Here is a 20548-nt window from a genome sequence, read left to right as displayed (position 1 = left end):
TCACTGTACCTTGGACTATGTCCCCTCCGAACAAACAGTGCCAACATAATGTTGTTTGCTACATAATCTGGAAATATGAAAATTTTAACAAGCTAATAAGAATAGCAAGCAAACGACCGTGACGCGGGCAGGAGCGTCACATTTACTTCCACGGGCGCACAGACGAATCCATTTTGTCCCGCAAGGGTTTATTACTTGGGATGTATTCCACTATTTTCATTTTATTATGATTATTGTGATTGCCTGAGAGTATTTCAGGACATTGGAATCCAAACGTGTATTCAACTTATTCTTTATGAATCATCTCAGTCTCTCAGACTACCAGCGATGGAAAGAATATACAACCTCTTCCTCCTTTTGACACTGATTGCTACTATGTTCTGTGACCAAAATATAAAAGGTAAGTGCAACTTTATTTTGTGAATCTGCACTCAATTTTATCGTTGCTGAGTAATAACCAATAATCTATTATGATGAGTTGGTTTAAAACGACAGATCCTTTCCAAAAATTACAAAATTCTGAGAATGTCTTAAATTACTTTTATAAACAGAGTCGTTCGTTGTTGTTGTTGTATCTCTTTCACTTAACCCGTTCTATACTGAATTTCAAAATGGCCGTAGACGTAATATACAGGCTTCCAGGTTCCCGTACGGAGCAGCTACATGTAGGTTAAACCGTTTGAAATTTAGCCAAATAAGCCAATAAGTTGTAGACTCGTGTTGTAGACAACGTATCAAATTTAACTTGAATGATGAGTGTGCTCACTTCAACTTTTTACCAGGTATCAGTCCTAGATATAGGCAAGCAGCAATCTATTCAAAGTAGAGCATGTTTATCACTTTTGGGGCCAAAGAATGCGGGAAAGAGGGACAGTCATTAAAGGGTTAATATCATTAGCATAAGGTGCTAATAATAATTGTAAGGGGAAAATTTAGATTTGTATGCTATTTAATGATTTTCAGATAAACATCCGTGGTGTTTCAAAAGAGGATTTTGACATTATTTTCTTTAATTAGGATTCACCTGGTACAATATAAATAACGTCAAGACTTTTTTTGTCAGGACAATATTTTGAATTTTTATTGAGGACACTGTTGGTTTAATTCAAAACGTGCAAGAGTAGAATGCACCATGACTATGTGCTTGTAATGTCATTTGTGTTCTTATATACATCTTATCTTTATGATCATTATTGATTTTGATTAAGATTTAGCTGTTATCATTTTAAATGGAGAAATGAAAACAATTTTATATAGGTTCACTTGGACAGCATTGATTATTTTGATTTAAGCTCAGAGTAGCCTACTAGTTGTTTCCCATTCTTTCGGACCAAAAAAAAAAAAAAAAAAAAATGATTTAACGTCACGTTAAAAATAAGACTCAACTCATCCGCAGTTTTAAACCTTCAGTTACGTATGGGGAAAAAATTATTATCTGTATGGCCTTTACATTTCAATGATTATAAATAATAATAATAATACAATACATTCATAAGGCGTTTAATACAGTTGTTTCTAACCGCAGCGTTCACCGAAAGTACAAAAATACAAAAACAAAAACTGATACATTGTATGAATATGATAAATAATGAAAATCAAAATCAGTGTGCACCTCCATCGACCGACCCACAACTGGACTATTCCAAAGGACTATCTACTAAAAAGATAAGTCTTCAGCAAAGTCTTAAACTGACTAACGGATGTGGCTTGATGTGTTATAGGCAGTTGTCAGGTAGGGAATTCCAGAGAGAAGGGGCAATTGTAGAAAAAACACGATCACCGTATTTTGTGGAAGTACGTGGTCCAGGAGTCAATTACATTGTAGAGGATGAATGTGCGTAAGAAGGACATTCAGCGCACAGCTTTTCGCTAGTTATTCCAGACAAACTGCAGTATCAAAATAATAGTAATGATGATAATAATAATAAAAATCAGTCTGATCTCTTGATTGATAAATACTTTATTTTCTGCAAATCAATAAACATTTAATACAACAAATGAATACTTTATTTTCTGCAAATCAATAAACAATAAACATAAGTTACATGACCATGAACATGTAGGAAATATACAAAGTAAATCTAACACAGAGTCGTTGACTTGTATAAACAACGATATAAAAGAAAATGAATGATATAATATACAACATGCATGTCTATGCAGCGGAGATTACAATAACAATTGTAGTTAAGAGGCGATTATGCAGAGGGCCGCCATTGTAAGCATTGCTTAAAAAGATTGCCGGCCCGAGGAAAAAGTAGGGACGTACTAAATACGTAGCAATACCAATTCTGCTGCGAAGATAGCAGGGAAAAATAAACTCTGATGTGTGATGGTGGTGAAATGTGCGTGCAGGTGCTTGAAAGTGCACAAGGGCAGATAGGCTGGAATTTTGAATAAAGAATTGGTTTGATGGAAGAGGGAAGATATACGATGTTGCTATCGGGAGACCAACATAAGTCATACAAATTATTTGTTTTTAGTTCGTATTTAAGTATACTGTAATAAAATGTGCTTTGAATGAAAACAAGGAGGCACACTGTTTCAACTCCTCAAGAAGAGTGTTCCATGTATCCGGACCGTGATGTCTGATCGACTTTTGAGCAAGTAAAAGCTTTGGATTACTTAAATGAAAATCATGGGAACGACGGGTAGGGTATGAGTGTATATGGTCATTGGTTACTAGGGCATTATGAAAATATGTTGATAAATTTCGAGAGTGTTTATTAAATATGGCAGTTAGGTATAAATGTATATCATGGGCCTTTAAAAGTTTTTAGGCGACAAAATATGGGATCAGTGTGAACCAAAATATTTAAATGCGTGCATATACGAAGAGCCTCTTTCTGGAGAAGAAAAATTGTGTTCAATTAGTTTTGCTACAGTTGCCCCATACGACATTGCAGTACATTACATGATTTATGGTATAAATAAGGTGTTACATAACATTATTAAAGTTTTATGTTTAATTCAGTATTTTATTCTCCTTGAAACACCAGTTGCTTTGCAAATTGCTGTTGTAATATTCTGGACATGAGTATTCCAAGTTAGATTGCTATCTAGGGTCACTCCTAGGAACTTGGTAGAATGCTACACCTCTCCCATTTCTGGGGGGGGGGGTATGAAGACAGGCATCATGCATACAAGCAGTTTAGAGTAGAAAGCCATAATTATGTATGAAGTTCAACTAGTGCATGCATACAATCACGCGAATTCAAATCTCTGCCGTCTAGCGTCAGTGGTAGGCACTGCCCCCAACGTTCAAGGATGGAAAGGAGAAGACATCCTATTGCGGTGTGACATCAAAGAGGAGCCACTCGTTGTGCAGTGGGTCAAGGAGAAAATCTCACATCAGCAGCAGAGGACGGCGAAGGCCAAATTCATCGATGGAGAATTTTTTAGCTTGGAGGAACGGTTCGTCATCGACAAGAACTTCAGCCTTGTCATCAGCAGCTTGCAGATGGCAGATGAGGGTCGTTACTATTGTCTGGTGCTGCTCAAGAACACCCAAAGTCTGGAAAATTCCACTGTCGTGACGATAAGCTGTAAGTTACATCTGTCTCTATTCATGTCGTTATTACTGACAGGGGAAAAATATTGTTATGAATTAGGGAAATAGAAGAAGCTTTGACACTCAAGCTATCTGAAAAGAAGGAGACAAAAGGACATGTCAGTGATAGTTCGTCACAACATTATAGTGTGATATTGACTTATAAAAATGCTAGCAATTAAGCCAATTTCAAGAATAATCGTGGTGGTGAATAACTGAGAAGGAATGCTATCAAACCGTTTGCTTTAAAGAAATACAACATGACACATTAAATATATCAATGTTATTAGTCAGAGCATTTTTCACAAGAACAATTAACCTTCCAATTGTTTCTTTTGATACAGCATGACATTACTTATTAGATTTGCTACAATGACATATCTGAGACTGTTTTCATATCACACGTTTAACAGCAAACAGATAAAGCAAGATAGAAGAGACAACTTTGTAAAAGAAATATTAAAGTTTTGTGTCAGAGAGGAAGGTTTACATTTAAAACAATTTTTAGGAAATGGACATTGTCTCCTTTTTTTTTTTTTTTGGTGTCATAGCAACTGTCCTATTTGACATATTATTATGTTAAAGATAATACGAAAACAGCTGTTTCTACAAAGGCGTTACCATGGCAACCACCAAGTTTAAAACACAGTCAGACTTTTGTTGACTGCGTTTTCTATGGCAGACAAAATTTTCACTTGTAAAAGACATATTCAGACAGGCTCAGTCACTTGTCTCACATTTGCCTTTCGCGTAATTGGATGTAACTGGTCCGTACGTGGTTTCACCCAGCCGTTACTTGGCAACAGGGTGAATGCACCTGCAATAGTATTGTATTTGTACATTGTATTATTACACAGTGAACGAGGAGTCTTTCTATTTCTCTCTCTCTCTCCCCTGTTCTTTTTAACCATCTTTCATTATCGCTGTCCCCTTCTTCTGTTTTTATTTCTTTCTTATCATCACATGTGTAAATGACCGTATATGTTTTGTTATGTACATGTAACTGATTTGTTTTGTAAAAGTAGTTTGTTTTTGCTGTAGTTAAGAAAGCCGATAGTTCGTTGAAACTGTTTATTTATTTATCTGTGAACGAGGCTCCAATATTAAGGTCGGCTTAGGGTGGGATTTCACGGAGCACGCGAACGATTTGCAAAGGACGCGAATGACAAAATCCAACATTCGGAAAAGTTTTTCTCCGAATGTGTTCCGAAATGAAGCCGAAAACTATTCTTGCGCAATTTGTGCGAAGTTTCCACGACGTATGTGCGAATGTCGTGTGTATCATTGCTAAAGTACAGCATGTTACGTACACGAAGAACACGCCACGGAAATGCGAACAACGAAAATTTTTCAATAATCATGGGAGAAAATGTACCCAAGGAGAGGTGGAAGCTGTCTTCAGTTGATTTTTTTTTTCTTTGCTCTGTTTCTCCTTTCTTTTTCTCTCATTTCTCTATCGTGTGCTTGCCTACATTTTTTTTTCCTATAGGACCTATCTCCACTAGTAAAGCATTTGATTTTTTAGCAGTTCCTTCCACACATAATCTCTATAGTTCAATTCATGAAATTTTACATACTTGAGATTAATTTTAAGTGTATTCTGCGATTTTTTTTTTGTATATTGTATCAAACATATCTTTCTCTTTGCTAGTTTTTAATTTCTTTTGTTACTATAGTTGTTAATAATTCTTTGATGTTTCGATGTATTCTACGATTTTTATCTGTAGATAACGTATAAGTCATACATCCCCCAAACGTGCGGTAAACGTTCGCGAGAATGTCTCAAAAGGTACGCGAACAGTTTGCGATTACGTCGTAAAATGATCGGAAAAACTTCGCAGATTTCGCGTAACATACGCGAGACATTCTCCAAAGTTTCGGAGTCTGTTTGGGGTTTCACGAACATTTTGCGAATATCGCGCGTGTCTTGCGAAGGTCTTGCGCCTATGACGAAGCTTTAAAGACACTTTCGAGAACAATTCACGAGCAAATCCCGATTAAGTGTGCGGAAAAGGTTCGCAAAAAATTTCAAACTTTTTTGACATTCTCGCCGAAGTAAAAACGACATTCGCGAACAATTGACGACGCTTCCGAACCCTCACGTTTGTTTGGCGATCTTTTGCAGACCAAAATGCGAATGCTGGATTTTGCCATTCGCGTCATTCGCAAATCGTTCGCGTGCTCCGTGAAATCCCACCCTTACTAGGGATCCTCCTGTATGGCACCTTGATTTTTTTTTTTTTTTTAATTATCATTATGTCTGTTCTTTGTCACAATGATTTGATTACCTGTCATGTGCAAAATCCTCCATGAATTATTATGAACTATGTGTTTATTTCTGAAAGTGATCAGAGTTGATTATATTGTACCATACGGAAACAATAAAATTAAATATAATTAAAATGAAATGTTTATTTATATTACTAGCTTTATAACTACACTGTGCATAATTGTTATTCTTTCTGTTTCATTTTGTTACGCTGTTCTTTTTTGCGTTTATCATATTACTTATACATTTCTACGTATATAAACAGTGATTTTGATATTAAGTCATAAAGGTATATAGATGTAATTATCCTAAATTTTAAATTCAATTGTAAATATGTGTGTTTTGTTTAGATTGTGTTATGATTCTATTGACATAATTATGTTTCTTCATTTTTCAGGTTTTAGTCTCATTTATAAAATAGCAAATCCAAAGAATAGACAACTCTTCGTTACATCTACGCAAAATATCAGGTAATATTATGTCATGTCAGTTATTTGATGTCAGATTAGAATACGTATATAACATGTATGTCAGTTCAAAATATGTTGTTGTTGTTTTTTTTCCTAGCAATGGCATCAGGACATACGATTGAGGAATGTGCTGATAGAAGTCAATCTCGTCAAAGCCGGTGTACATATCAATCGCCCTCCAACATCCCTTCTTTAAATCTTACGTGTGTCGTGAGTGGATTCAAACCTAACATTTCCATGCTATGGACCGAGGAGTCGGGAAAGAGACTGAATTCCGTAGTTTCACAACAGAACACACTTTCTGACGGCACATACGAGAGACGAGAGACAATCACTGTTTCAGCCAAACATGGGACAGACCAAACCTCCATTTGCTTGGCTACCGGTGACTCACTGAATGGAACGTCGACCCGAGAAATCACAGTTCTGCATTTATCAGGTTTTGTGAAATATTGCCAATTCTGTGCTTCTGAATAATAACTGGCAAACAATTGATATTACGTAAACAAATGTTCTTAGAGGTTTGTAACGGGGAAGTAAAATTTGCTCATTTATATTTCGAGCAAAGTAAGATTTCCGCACAAAATGTGTCCATTTTACTGGTCTCCAATTTACTATATTAAAGAAAAGATGCATTTAAGAGGAATTTTAATCAATTTCAATCAATAAAAAGTAGGAGAAGATGAAGAAGAGAACGAATACGAACAAGAAGAAGAAGAAAAAAAAAGAAGAAGAAGAAACTTACCACAATTGACAGGGGTACGTGTCACAAGTGCGGTACCAACAAGCTATGCAGCACACGAGTCGCACAGTCCGATTAAGGCGTGATATCGACACTGCCAGGGAAGTGTATGAAGGCCCATATGAGTTTAGGTGATAAAAATAGATCCACGAGTCCGATTCCTATTACTGTCATAATTATGCATTGTTTTTCTCGTGAACCGCTTTTTTGTTTTGTTTTGTTTTATTTTGTTTTGTTTTGTTCTGTTTTTGCCTGTGAAGTGTCGGAATCGAAGGCATTGCCTAGTGCAGGAATTTTGCCATTTTACCTACATGTATTAATGTCAAGCTATAACAGACTGTAACATGTCTCGTGAGCTGTGTGACTCATGTAATGGATCTTTCATCAATCTCGAGCTCTTTGGTTGTCGGTCTCGTAGGATGACTAAATTAGAATTGTGTCCTTTGAATAATTTGTTTTATCATCATAATCATGATAATAGTTATGTGACCGTGCATCACAAATCAACAATAATCGCACCCCTTGATTTCACATGAGAACTCAAAAAACGTAGAACAGGTCAACCGAGTCGATTTTAAGTTTTTATGCTTTTTTCAAGAGCTAGTCTTCGTCTTATTCTGATGTTTTGGATCATACAATGAATGGAAAAGTGTTTTCGAGCAGTTTTTCTACAACCATTCCTTGTAGAGTAGTGTGATCAGGTACGTCTTACAGGTCACTTTTAATTTCTTGAAAATCCTTTGCACACTCTTCACTTTTCCAACTCTAATGACTTAAAAAATAACCAAATATGATACTGCTTTGAAAGTTTGCGTTGTTCATGAACAGAACGTGTTAATGGAGCATGATCAATCACAGCTTAATCTGATAATTTCTTCATTGTTGTTGCTCTGGTTTTTTAGATCCTGTGTTTTGTCCCTTTCATGTTATGGCATCACGGCTTGATAAAGATTAAGAGCTTGAATAGACCCTGTACAGAGCCCCTTTTCTCAATTTATACTTTTCCAGAGTGAGTGCTTTCTTTCCAATATTTAGATAGGTTAGGGGAGTCCATATGAATTGAGTTATACATCAGCTTAAAGTCTGCTCTTTCCTTTCAGAATCTGCCCTTAACTAAAAATCCATATCTGGTGACTTTAATTGGTTTTGTGATGCAGGGTCAGATATGTATTCAGGTAATCAACCACTTCGTTTTCACTATCAAACATAAACTCACACACACACACACACACACATACACACACACACACACACACAAACATATACTGAAATATTAACATTGTATCGCATATCTAAGTATTTATATGTGTTTATTTTGCTGTCTTCTAAATGGAGTTATTACGAATGAAAAAGTGTCTCATTTGTGTCTATGTCACATTTCAGGAAAACGTGTTAATTCAGGTCTCATCACTGGACTCTCCATTTGTGTGCCTGTAACCGTAGTCATCCTAGCTGTCTTTGTTGGGAAATACCTGCAAAGCAAACATCCGGATTTCCTACCGCGAAAAGGTATTGGTTTATTTTCTTTAAGGTTAGATATTTGCATTCATTGCGTTAATGATTATGCGCGTTTTTGTCTTTGTGTGTGGGCGCGCGCGTGTGTGTATAGGTATTTCTTTGTTTTTGTATATTTTCGTATTTTTCCACAAAAATAGAATTATTACTAATATTTGTCAACATTACGGAGACCGAAAAATTGTCCAATGTAATCAGAACTTACAAATCTATTGTTAATGATGATTACTGTATATGTCAAATACAAGAAATGATATTATTCGTGAAGGGTAATTGCATCAGACCACACATCGAAAGCGTATTACACTTGAAATGATGTTGGCCTGAGAATCTGGTGGTGAAAAGAAAGGAAACAAGAAAGGTGTTGAAAATAAGTTGTGCACCTGATATACAGTATATGAACATCTTCATTTATAGTGATGCTATTGTTGTTATTGATGATGATTATATTTCAGGATGTGGCTGGAACCCCTGCTGGCGAAGACCAAACATACCAGAGCGATTTCACGAGGAAGAAGAATTAATGCTGAGTAAGAAAAATATGTAGATAATTACAATCCCATTCGTTGTCTTTAAAACTGCACTATTCCATTATGCACTTTTATAATTATGTTCAACATTATGAAACCTCATCTCTTTTAATTACATTCTTTGTACAATGATACAGCTGTAATATGTAACACAGTAAGTGGAAAGAACGATCAATTGTTTTCCAGCCCCCCCCCCCTCTCTCTCTCTCTCCATCCCTGTCTGTGTATACAGGTTATTCCTACATGTCTACGGGTATGTATGTACACTCATATATTTATAATATTAATGATTATTTTATGTCTTTGTTTTTTTTTTTATTTTATTTTGGTTTCTCTTCTAAGAACCACCATCGCTTACAAAGGCCCAAGTACAGCAATGCAAAGACGATCTGAAGGCATTTTACAGTGTGTCACGACGCAAGGTCACGGTGGATCCACTCAACTTTATGGAACGTGTTGAATTGGATGATATTTACACGAATTTAAGTATAATAGACCAAAATAGCAATAGTAAGACACCGATAACATACGACGATCTCCTGACAAACAATGAAAATGGACACCTTTCAAAGCACCTTCTGATCCAGGGTGAGGGAGGTGTCGGTAAAACAACGCTTTGCGCTAAGATTGCTTGGGACTGGTGCCAAGGAAGGATTTTCCAGGATCTGGACATGGTACTCCTAATACCTCTTCGAGATATCAAGGACGCAACAAGTATTGGTGGTATTGTCAAAACGTACCTCTCTCATTCAAATACGGCAACAAAGACGAAGATAGATGACTATATTTCAACAAATCTAAGTAGGATTCTCATTATATTTGACGGTTTCGACGAGTTTGACGAAAAATTAAGTGAAACGAGCAGCAGTGAAGTCATTCGCATTCTACGAAGAGACCAATACAATTCATGCAAAGTAATTGTCACAACACGCCCTTGGAGGACAAATGAATCCATGATGGACAAGAGTCTTGCCGAAACTTACACTTTTCTAAGTGTGGAAGGATTAAACGAGGAGAATTTATCAACTTATATTAGGAGGTACTTTCGGATTAGAGAGAAGGACAATCTTGCAGAAAACTTGATCAGTTTTATGCAGGAAAATGATGCCATCCAGTCGCACATGGCCCCGTTTCCTATTTACTGTGCAATGCTTTGCCTCTTGTGGAACGACTTCAGTGAAGAAAGACGAAGAGAAATGCAAAAATTGCGCACTTTCTCCCAGATTTTTGGAGAAATGATCTCTTTCCTGACAGAACACTACGCATCAAAAATTTGTGAAAATGTACAGAATAAGAACATGGTTGAACATTTTAACGAAGCTGGTAGGGCAATTCGAGAAATAAGTGAGATAGCGTTAGAGGGTTTATTTGACAGGAATCTCACATTTCCTGAAGAACAATTCAGAGAGTGCCATGATGCCATGGTCACATGCTGCAGAGTGGGTGTTTTGACTATAGAAAAAGATGTCATCCCAAGGGAACGTCGGCGCGATGTCAACATTACATCCTTGGTTACATCAACTGTTTCTTTTCCCCACAAACTGTTTCAAGAATACATTGCAGCGGTATATATTAAGTATTTATTCGACGATGATCGTGCTAAGTACGACGAGGTGAAAAACGAACTTTTTAGTCGACCTGAGGAGTTTCGCTACGTGCTGTACTTCAGCTCGGCTTCAGGGAATGAACTCGGCCTAGGTATCATTAAGGGCCTGGTGAAGTCGTATCCTCATCAGGAGCTCTGCATTGACGTTGCGTTTGAATGTCACACTGAAGAGGCAGCAAGGGCAGTGGGAGAAGGGTGGAATGAATACAAACTATGGTCCGATTCACCAGAGCACACAGTATCAGGAGTGGTGTTCATGGTGCGCTATAACCAAGTGGTAAGTGACACAACTTGAATATTGGTATGAAATATTCTATAAAATATCATGTCGAACGAAAATAAGATTCCTTGTGTGTGCTCGTGTGTGTGTGTGTGTGCGTGTGTGTGTGCTGTGGCTCCCCTGTGTGAGTGCATAATCTACAACCTCATCAGCTGTACTCAAAGTTGGTTTTCAGAACTGGAACAGGTCCTATGAATGTGGGACATTGTTTTGAAGTACAAAATCCTGTACAATGTGTTCACCGTTTAGGTATGGTATTGTTATGTTAAAAGATTGCATTCCTCGCATGATGCAGTTGTCATAACTTGCTGTGTGAGTTTAATCTGAATCGCTATGCCACTTATTTCATGTCTTGTTATTATTCAGAACGTTTGGTGGTGAATTGTATCAAAACGTTTGTGATCGTGGCTTTTAGAAAAAAAAAATAAGTTATGAGGAGTCTAGCAATATGTTCTTATGGCAAAATAATTCGACTCCATGGAGTCAGACCCATTTGCGACTGTTCCGTTGTCAAACTTCCCTTTGTAGTAATCATCCAAGTTTGGTTCTACTAAAGACGCCGTGTAAAGGGAGATGTCAAACTGGTTATCGTGTATAGAACGTACCTATGTGTTTGGGCATATATCCACTTAGGGCACATAACACGTCGAGTAGTGATGCAATCTTTGTGGATTATTCATTGCTCCTCTGCCTTTCTCATAATATATCTAATTGAAAATGCATTCTTTCTTTCACATGTTGTGATTAGCGAATTGACGATATGAATACAACGTGTATCAAATGATCCTCTTTGCTCTTTGAGGTTCAAACCTCGAATCAACTGCGAGTACTTTATCAACCTTCTTCTGTGTATAATTGCTTTCCTCTATCGTCAATTCATGTTCGTTCTATTAGCAATCGCTATATATGGGCCTGGTGGAGTGTGGAAAAACTGTGTCACGTGACTTGGCGGAGGGCATGTGTTCCAGCAGTGTACTCCGTACAGTACAGGTATGGGACTCACAATTTCACTTGGAATTCTACAAGATCCTTCGGGCAGAGGCTTTAAACTGTCAGGTAAGAACTTATATGAATTACCACGATCTACAACACGTATGCCTCTTTTATGTACAGACTACAGATGAAATGTTACTACGATATTTCATAGAGGCAATACATTAACTGGATGACAATTAAAAAAAATGTAGAGAAAAAAACAACTCTTGGAAACAAAAAAAAAAAAATTCTTGCAGAAAATTCTTCTCAAACAAAGAATCCAAGGTACATCTGAAAGTATATGTAATAATCATGTTTTCTATCGTAGATATTATATCAACTGCCATTAAGTATGATGATCACTTACTGTAGTGAATGACGAAGCCATCTTTCATCCCCTGACTGAACTGGTTTGGTATTTACACTCCTATGTATAAAAGGAGAGTATACTGCTTCCAAGAAAGTCGTTCTTACTGTTATCTCAACATAATCATATTAGTGTGTTGATTAAGTAAAAACTAATGTAGCCTGATCTTATGTCTATAGCTTTAAAATGACTGCACATTACATCATTACCATATGGTTTTTGTTTGTTTGTTTGTTTTATTTTTATTTTTTGTATTTTCCATCTGAGAAGATGGCTGGATAGCCCATATTCAGCTACGTTAATCTGGTCTTCCATGGGGTCCAATTGGTAGTCTACGATCCACCTCTACAACGATTTTTTTCTTCTTGTTCAATTATTAATTCTTCCAAAGTTCACACCATTTCATAAATGTCTCTCTTTTTAGTTTCACATTTCGAATACGTAATTCTTTATATATACAATATATATATATATATATATATATATATATATATATATAAAGCTATATATATATATATATATAGAGAGAGAGAGAGAGAGAGGGAGTGATTGAAAGAGAGTTCAGTAGGGGATCCCTATATGCGGTAACGTAACTTGTGCAGGTGCATAGCGCTGTACTATTCCCTGGAAGTAAACATTGTACACATTATTTTTTTTTCTTTTGATAGGAAGGGATAAGGCAAAGGACATTGTTACTGAAACACAGACACAGAGACACACATAAATGTGTCGGGTTAAGAAACAAAAACTTTGGCAAATTCAATTCAATTCAATTCAATTCATTCATAGTAAAAGACAGAACTACACAAAACTAATGATGATATGTTAATTTTGGCTTGAAATAAACATTTTTTTTTTTTTTACTCAAATGAAGAAAGATCCTTGCAGCAAATTAGTTTTTAAAACAACCAGCGACGTCACTGGCTGTAGCTATCTCACGTCTAAAAGGAGTGTATTAGGCCTATTTAAACAATTATCATATAGACCGGGAAAATCGTTTTCATAAGATGCTCGGGATCGTGATTTTTTTTTTCTGTCGTATATTGAAATCTTGCAATACAAAAAGACTGCACGCTACGTGTGCGTCTGCGCAGTGTTTGTGCCTCATAATAAATGCAACTTTTAGAATAAAATGGAATAGAGTAAAGATACTTAAAGACATTTTAACCTAGAATGACACTGGACGACTCTATGTGCGAAAATGTGATAGGTATTTATAATCACTTCCTCGATGGCAAAGACCCCAAAAAGCAAGGCGATGGAAAAGTAATTTGCATTCGTAAATCACAACTCATTATTTGAATCTAAACGGAAGCAATATACCGTAACGCGAAGGCTACTCAGGTGTCTTTGACTCTAAGAGGACGTCAAGTCATACAGTAACAATGATACACCTTCCTATCATCTGTCAAACGGTTTATTCTCTCCAGGCTTTACATTGTTTTATGCTGCTGTCATTGACGAGTAGTCATACATAATGTTACCTTTGGTAGAAGAATTCCATGTCGCATAGCATCGCTCAATAATGTAACTCAATACTAGACGTTGTGATTTTTTTGTTCGTTTGTTTGTTTTTCTTTTAAAGTGATGAATCCTTCTTATTTACGCTAGAAACGGGTTATTATCATTTCGATGTGTTCCACTGCGAAGATCGTAACAAATACACAACTTAGTGGATTCTATTTCGTTGTTAGCTTCCAAAGAGTATAAGTTCACTATTTTGTAACAGATAGTAACGTGTATAACACCTCTACAATAATATTTTTTTTTTTTGCGTGTTCAAATATTTCTTCTTGAGATTTTCACACCATTCATTAATCTCTCGTTTTTATTTCCACATTTCGACTCCGTTGTTTTCTTCAGATTGAAGGTCTAGACTTACGTCCTTATGATGATGATATCCTTAAGCTCTCCTCGGTGGGAGAAGGCTTTGCCCAATGAGTGTGTACTATGCCACGTCTTTCCAAATTCAGACTGGAATGCGCCTACTCGACCGATAGTTTCCTCTCAACAGCCGCCACCTTATCATCATCATGTCAGGTATGTACATGTAGTATTTGAATTTAATTGATATGAGTGATGCAGTGTTGGGAGAGGACTGATTTTTTTTTTCTCGATATAGATGAAAAAGAGTCTGTATTGTAGGGTAGTGTAGTGTCACCTTTAGCAAATCAATCATATTTTACTTCATATTGACATAACTTTATTTGTAACTCCAGTCCTCCAAAGTCAGCATTATGAAATTCAATGTATAAACGAAAGTATAGGTATGAACGGTACGGTAGTGACAAATGTGTGGAAATCGAGAGCAATGCGTTTCTTCCGTTACCCAGTTGTGCTTCACATATTCTTTTCTTTACTAACGATACAATGTTTCTCTCAGACAACTTTCATAGCGACAGGATTGGGGGGGGGGGGATGGGCTAATGCGGCACAATGAATCCTTGTTTTACGATAAAATGAATAGAGTAAAGATACCAAAAGATATTCTGACGGAGAATTACACTGGTACACTGGAGAACTCTGTGTGCGAAAGTGCGATAGGTATTTGTGATCACTTCCTCGCTGACAAAGACCCCCCCCCCCCCAAAAAAAAAGAAAACAAACAACCAAACAAAACAAAACAAAACAAAAAACAAAACGAAATAAAACAAGAAAACAAGGCTGTGGAACAGTGATTTACATCCGTAAGAAGTCACAACTCATTATTTGAATCTAGAGGAAACAATATACCGTGACGCGAAGGCTACTCATGTGTGTATGACTCTTCGAGGACGTCGAGTCATACAATTACAATGATACACCTTCCTATCAGCTGTCAAACGGTTTATTCTCTCCAGGCTATACATTGTTTCATACTGATGTCATTGACGATTGACGATTGAGAATGTTACCTTTGCTACAAGAATTCCATGTCGCTCAATAATGTAACTCAATACAGGACATTGTGATTTTTGTTTGTTTGTTTGTTTGTTTTTCTTTTAAGTGATGAATCCTACTTATTTACGCTAGAAACTGGTTATTATTATTAGGATTTTCGATGTGTTCCACTGCGAAGATCGTAACAAATACACAATTAGTGGATTCTATTTCGTTGTCAGCTTCCAAAGAGTATAAGTTCACCAATTTGTGACAGATAGTAACGTGTATAACACCTCTACAATGGTATTTTTTTTTTCGTGTTCAAATATTTCTTCTTGTGATTTTCACAGCAATCATTAATCTCTCTTTTTTATTTCCACATTTCGATTCCGTTATTTTCTTCAGATTGAAGATCTGGACTTACGTCTTAATGATGATGATATCCTAAAGCTCTCCTCGGTGGGAGAAGACTTTGCCCAATGGGTGTGTACTATGCCACGTCTTTCAAAGTTCAGACTGGAATGCGCCTACTTGCCCAATAGTTTCCTCTCAAAAGCCGCCTCCTTATCATCATCATGTCAGGTATGTACATGTAGTATTTGAATATAATTGATATGAGTGATGCAGTGTTGGGAGAGGACTGATTTTTTTTTTTTCGATGTAGATGAAAAATAGTCTGTATTGTAGGGTAGTGTAGTGACACCTTTAGCGAATCAATCTTATTTTACTTGATATTGACATAACTTTATTTTTTGGTTCAGTCCTGCAAAGTCAGCATTATGAAATTCAATGTATAAACGAAAGAATAGGTATGAACGCTTTGCATGCAGTGACAAAAGTATGGAAATCAAGACATTAGTGCAATGCGTTTTTTTTTTTTTTTTTTCGTTATCCGGTTGTGCTTTACACATTCTTTTCTTTACTAATGATACAATGTTTCTCTCAGACAAGTTTCATTATGGATTTTTTTGCCATGAAACAAACATTGCACAAGCAGGGGGGGGGGGGGGAGGGAGAGAGAGAGAGAGAGAGAGAGATTGAGAGTAAGGTCAGTGTGGGCTCCCTTAATGCGGTATACGTTGTGAAGGTGGCGCTGTATCCCTATTTCCAGGAAGTAAACATTGTGCTGATGTTTTTTTTTTTTCTTTTAATAGGAAAGGAGAAGAAAAATGATATCGTTACTGAAACACAGACACACAGACACACATACATGTGTCGGGTTAACAAACAAAGACTTTGACAAATTTAATTCAATTCAATTCAATTCATTCATAATAAAAGAAAGAACTACACAAAACTAATGATGATATGTTAATTTTGGCTTGAAATAAAGAAATGTATTTTTTTTTTTTACTCAAATAAAGAAAGATCCTTACAGCAAATTAGTTTTTAAAACAACCAGCGACGTCACTGGCTGTAGCTATCTCACGTCTAAAAGGAGTGTATTAGGCCCACTAAAACAATTATCATATAGACCGGGAAAATCGTTTTGGTAAGATGCTCGGGATCATTTTGTTTTTTTTTTTTCTGTCGTATATTGAAATCTTGCAATCCTAATGACTGCACGCTACGTGTGCGTCTACGGAATGTTTGTGCCGCATAATAAATCCAACTTTTAGGATAGAATGGACTAGAGTAAGGATACTTAAAGACACTCTGACCTAGAATGACACTGGACGACTCTGTGTGCGAAAATGTAATAGGTATTTGTGATCACTTCCTCGCTGGCAAAGACCCCAAAAAGCAAGGCGGTGGAGCAGTAATTTGCAATTCGTCAGGTCACAACTCATTATTTGGATCTAGACGGAAACAATACACCGTAACCCAGGGGCGGATCCAGGAATTCTGTATAGAGAGAGAGAGAGAGAGAGAGAAGGGGGGGGGGGTGACTAATATTTCTGGTGCTACTTCTGTGTTTCATTTCCTTTATTTAATTTATTTTGGTTTTAACGAAAAATAAAGGGGGGCGTGCGCCCGGTTGCGCCCCCCTCTGGATCCGCCACTGCCGTAAAGGGGAGGCTACTCAGGTGTCTATGACTCTACGAGGACGTCGAGTTATACAGTAACAATGCATGATACACCTTCTTATCATCTGTAAAATGGTTTATTCTCTCTCGGCTTTACATTGTTCATGCTGCTGCCATTGACGCTAAGTCATGGAGAATGTTATAACCTTTGTTACAAGAATTCCATGTCAAATAACATTGCTAAGTAATGTAACTTAATACTAGACGTTGTGATTTTGTTTATTTGGTTGTTTGTATGTTTGTTTTTCTTGTAAGTGATGAATCCTTCCCATTTACGCTAGAAACCGATTATTATTCTTGCGTTGTGCTTCATCGCGAAGATCGTAACAAATAGTGGATTCTCTTTCGTTGTCTACTTCCACGGATTATAACTTTAGGCATTTGTAACATAGTAATGTGTATGAGACCTGTACATGATAATTATCTCTTTTCTTCGTGTTCAATTATTCCTTCTTCCCAATTTCTTACCATTTCACTAATCTCTCTTTTTTATTTTCATATTTCTATTCCGTTATTTTCTTCAGATTGAAGATCTGACTATCTTTCTTAGCAGCCGTGATGATGATATCCTAAAAAACTCCTCCGTGGGAAAAGACTTCGCCCAATGGGTGTGTGGTATGCCAAGTCTTTCGAAGTTCACTCTGTGGTGCCCCTACTTGCCCGATAGTTTCTTCTCAACAGCCGCCACTTTAGCATCATCATGCCAGGTATGTAGTTTTTTACTGTAATTGATATGAGTCATGTAGTGTTGGGAGAGGACAACATTTTTTTTTTTTTGTATCAAGAAATGAGAAAAAAAAAAGATCCTGCATTGTAGGGTAGCAAAGAGACTCCGTTAGCAAATCAATCCTATTTTACTTGATATTAACATAACATTATTTGTAACTTCAATCCTCCTCAGCATTATGACATTCAATGTATAAACTAAAGAATAGGTATGGGCGCTTTTCACGCAGTGACAAATGTATATAATATATATATGTATATATATATATATATATATATATATATAGATATATTATATATATGAAGAGTTTGTTTGCAAAAACCGATAAGTCCATATTTGCCAAATGGAGATATTTGCGATTAAATGTCAAGAAAAATAAGGAGAATAATAAGAAAATGTTTGCTTCTTTTGACCATAACTTCAAAAATATACCTTTACATGTAGTGACCAATATATCATTTAAAAGGTATTAATTTGTACATTATGACAGAGATCGTACTTCAAAATCTTCAAAAATGGACTTATCGGTTTTTGCAGACAAACCCTTCATATATATATATACATATATGGAAATCGAGTGCAAAGCGTTTCTTCCGTCATCCGGTAGGGCTTTACACATTCTTTTCTTGATTGACGATACAATGTTTCTCTACGATAAGTTTAATTATTGAATTCTTGCCATGAAACAAACATTGCACAAACAGGCAGAGAGGAGTGAGGGAAGTTGGAGAGAGAGGGAGAGAGAGAGAGAGAGAGAGGGATATATATATATATATATATATATATATATATATATGTAGAGAGAGAGAGAGGGGGGGGGGAGACGGGGAGGGAGAGGGAGAGGGAGAGAGAAAGATTGAAAGAGAGTTCAGTGGGGGATCCCTAAATGCGGTAAGGTTGTGCAGGTGAATCCCAGGAAGTAAACATTGTGCACATTATTATTAGCATTATTTTTTTAATAGGAAGGGATAAGGCAAGGGATATCGTTACTGAAACACAGACACACAGACACACATACATGTATCGGGTTGACAAACAAAGACTTTGGCAAATTCAATTCAATTCAATTCTATTCAATTTATTCATAATGAAATAAAGAACTACACAAAACTATGTTAATTTTGGCTTGAAATAAACAAATGTATTTTTTTTTTTACTCAAATAAAGAAAGATCCTTGCAGCAAATTAGTTTTTAAAACAACCAGCGACGTCACTGGCTGTAGCTATCTCACGTCTAAAAGGAGTGTATTAGGCCTATCAAAACAATTATCATCGTAGACTGGGAAAAATCGTTTTGAAAGATGCTCGGGATCATTTTGTTTTTTTTTTCTGTCGTATATTGAAATCTTGGAATCCCAAAGACTGCACGCTACGTGTGCGTCTACGCAATAATTGTACCTCATAATAATTCCAACTTTTAGGATAAAATGGAATAGAGTAAAGATACTTAAAGATAGTCTAACCTAGAATGACACTGTCCAGAGGACTGTGTGCGAAAATGTGATAGTTATTTGTGATTACTTCCTCACTGGCAAAGACCCCAAAAAGCAAGGCTGTGGAGAAGTAATTTGCATTCGTAAGTCACAACTCATAATTTGAATCCATACGGAAGCAATATACCATAACGCGAAGGCCACTCATGTGTCTATGTCTCTACGAAGACTTCGAGTCATACAGTAACAATGATACACCTTCCTATCATCTGTCAAACGGTTTATTCTCTCCAGGCTTTACATTGTTTCATGCTGCTGTCATTGACAATTAGTCACAGAGAATGTTACCTTTGCTACAAGAATCCCATATCACATAGCATTGCTTAACTCAATAATAGACGTTGTGATTTTGTTTGATTGTTTTTCTTGTAAGTGAGGAATCCTTCTCATTTACGCTAGAAACTGTGAGATATTATTGCGATATGTTTCACCGCGAAGATCGTAACAAATGCACAACTTACTGGATTCTATTTCGTTATCTTCTTCTACAGAATGATACGTAACTAATTTGTAACATAGTAAAGTGTATGATACGTTACCAATGCTCAGAAAATTCAAAGAGAGAGAGAGAGAGAGAGAGAGGTTCAGAAATAGACAAAGGAAAATGGTTTCGGTAGAGTTTAGACATTTGTGACTGATTTTTTTTTTCCTTTTTCTTTTACAGATAAGCCAATTGAACATAAGTAAACTGTCTTACTTGTCAGTGGGAAAATTCATCTCAGAGTCAGCAGCAGCAAACTTGGCTGAATTTCTGTGTCGTCTGCCTCATCTTACATCTGCCAGTATCAAAGGGATATACCTGCCAAGGACATTCTTCACGACAATTACCTCCAAGGCTTCACCCAGTAGAGTAAGAATCAGTCATTGTCATCTGTCCAACAGTGTTGTGTTCAAAATGGGGGGGGGGGGGAGGGGCATCGATTACCTTGAGCGCGATATTTCGATTTATTTCACCATGTAGTAATGTCATTCCGGTTCCATTAATTAACGAAATCTGCTAACTGAACCCCATGAAATATAATCGCATACTTCCCCAATTCCAATATAAGGTGTTGTAAAGGTTGACGACAAAAGGAAACGTCTCAAGCGTGACATTTTAGTCATGTGTAAACTCAATCCGTACCAACGTTCGACA

The 20548-nt window shown here is 36.6% G+C and overlaps 1 protein-coding gene across 1 annotated transcript; it reads left to right on the top strand.

Annotated features, from left to right (window-relative positions):
* Positions 1-318: 318 nt before the first annotated feature.
* Positions 319-20262, top strand: LOC140235884 (uncharacterized). The gene is made up of 10 exons (XM_072315878.1): positions 319-400; positions 3234-3545; positions 6387-6728; positions 8385-8540; positions 9002-9076; positions 9419-10959; positions 11857-12018; positions 15572-15748; positions 17718-17900; positions 20197-20262. Exons 1-10 carry the CDS (start codon positions 328-330, stop codon positions 20260-20262), a joined length of 3087 nt encoding a protein of 1028 aa, XP_072171979.1. The 5' UTR covers positions 319-327.
* The last annotated feature ends 286 nt before the right edge of the window (positions 20263-20548 follow it).

Source organism: Diadema setosum, chromosome 12, assembly GCF_964275005.1.
Source record: "Diadema setosum chromosome 12, eeDiaSeto1, whole genome shotgun sequence".
Taxonomy (NCBI): Eukaryota; Metazoa; Echinodermata; class Echinoidea; order Diadematoida; family Diadematidae; genus Diadema; species Diadema setosum.
Note: the sequence above shows the minus strand (reverse complement) of the source record. Positions and strands in the feature narration are given on the sequence as shown.

Bases quoted from the DNA above. Each gene is read 5' to 3' on its own strand.
- LOC140235884 (XM_072315878.1), top strand. From the start codon at position 328: ATGGAAAGAATATACAACCTCTTCCTCCTTTTGACACTGATTGCTACT. The intron at 401-3,233 runs GTAAGTGCAACT...TCTGCCGTCTAG, and splicing joins CTGTGACCAAAATATAAAAG to CGTCAGTGGTAGGCACTGCC. The intron at 9,077-9,418 runs GTAAGAAAAATA...TTCTCTTCTAAG, and splicing joins GGAAGAAGAATTAATGCTGA to AACCACCATCGCTTACAAAG.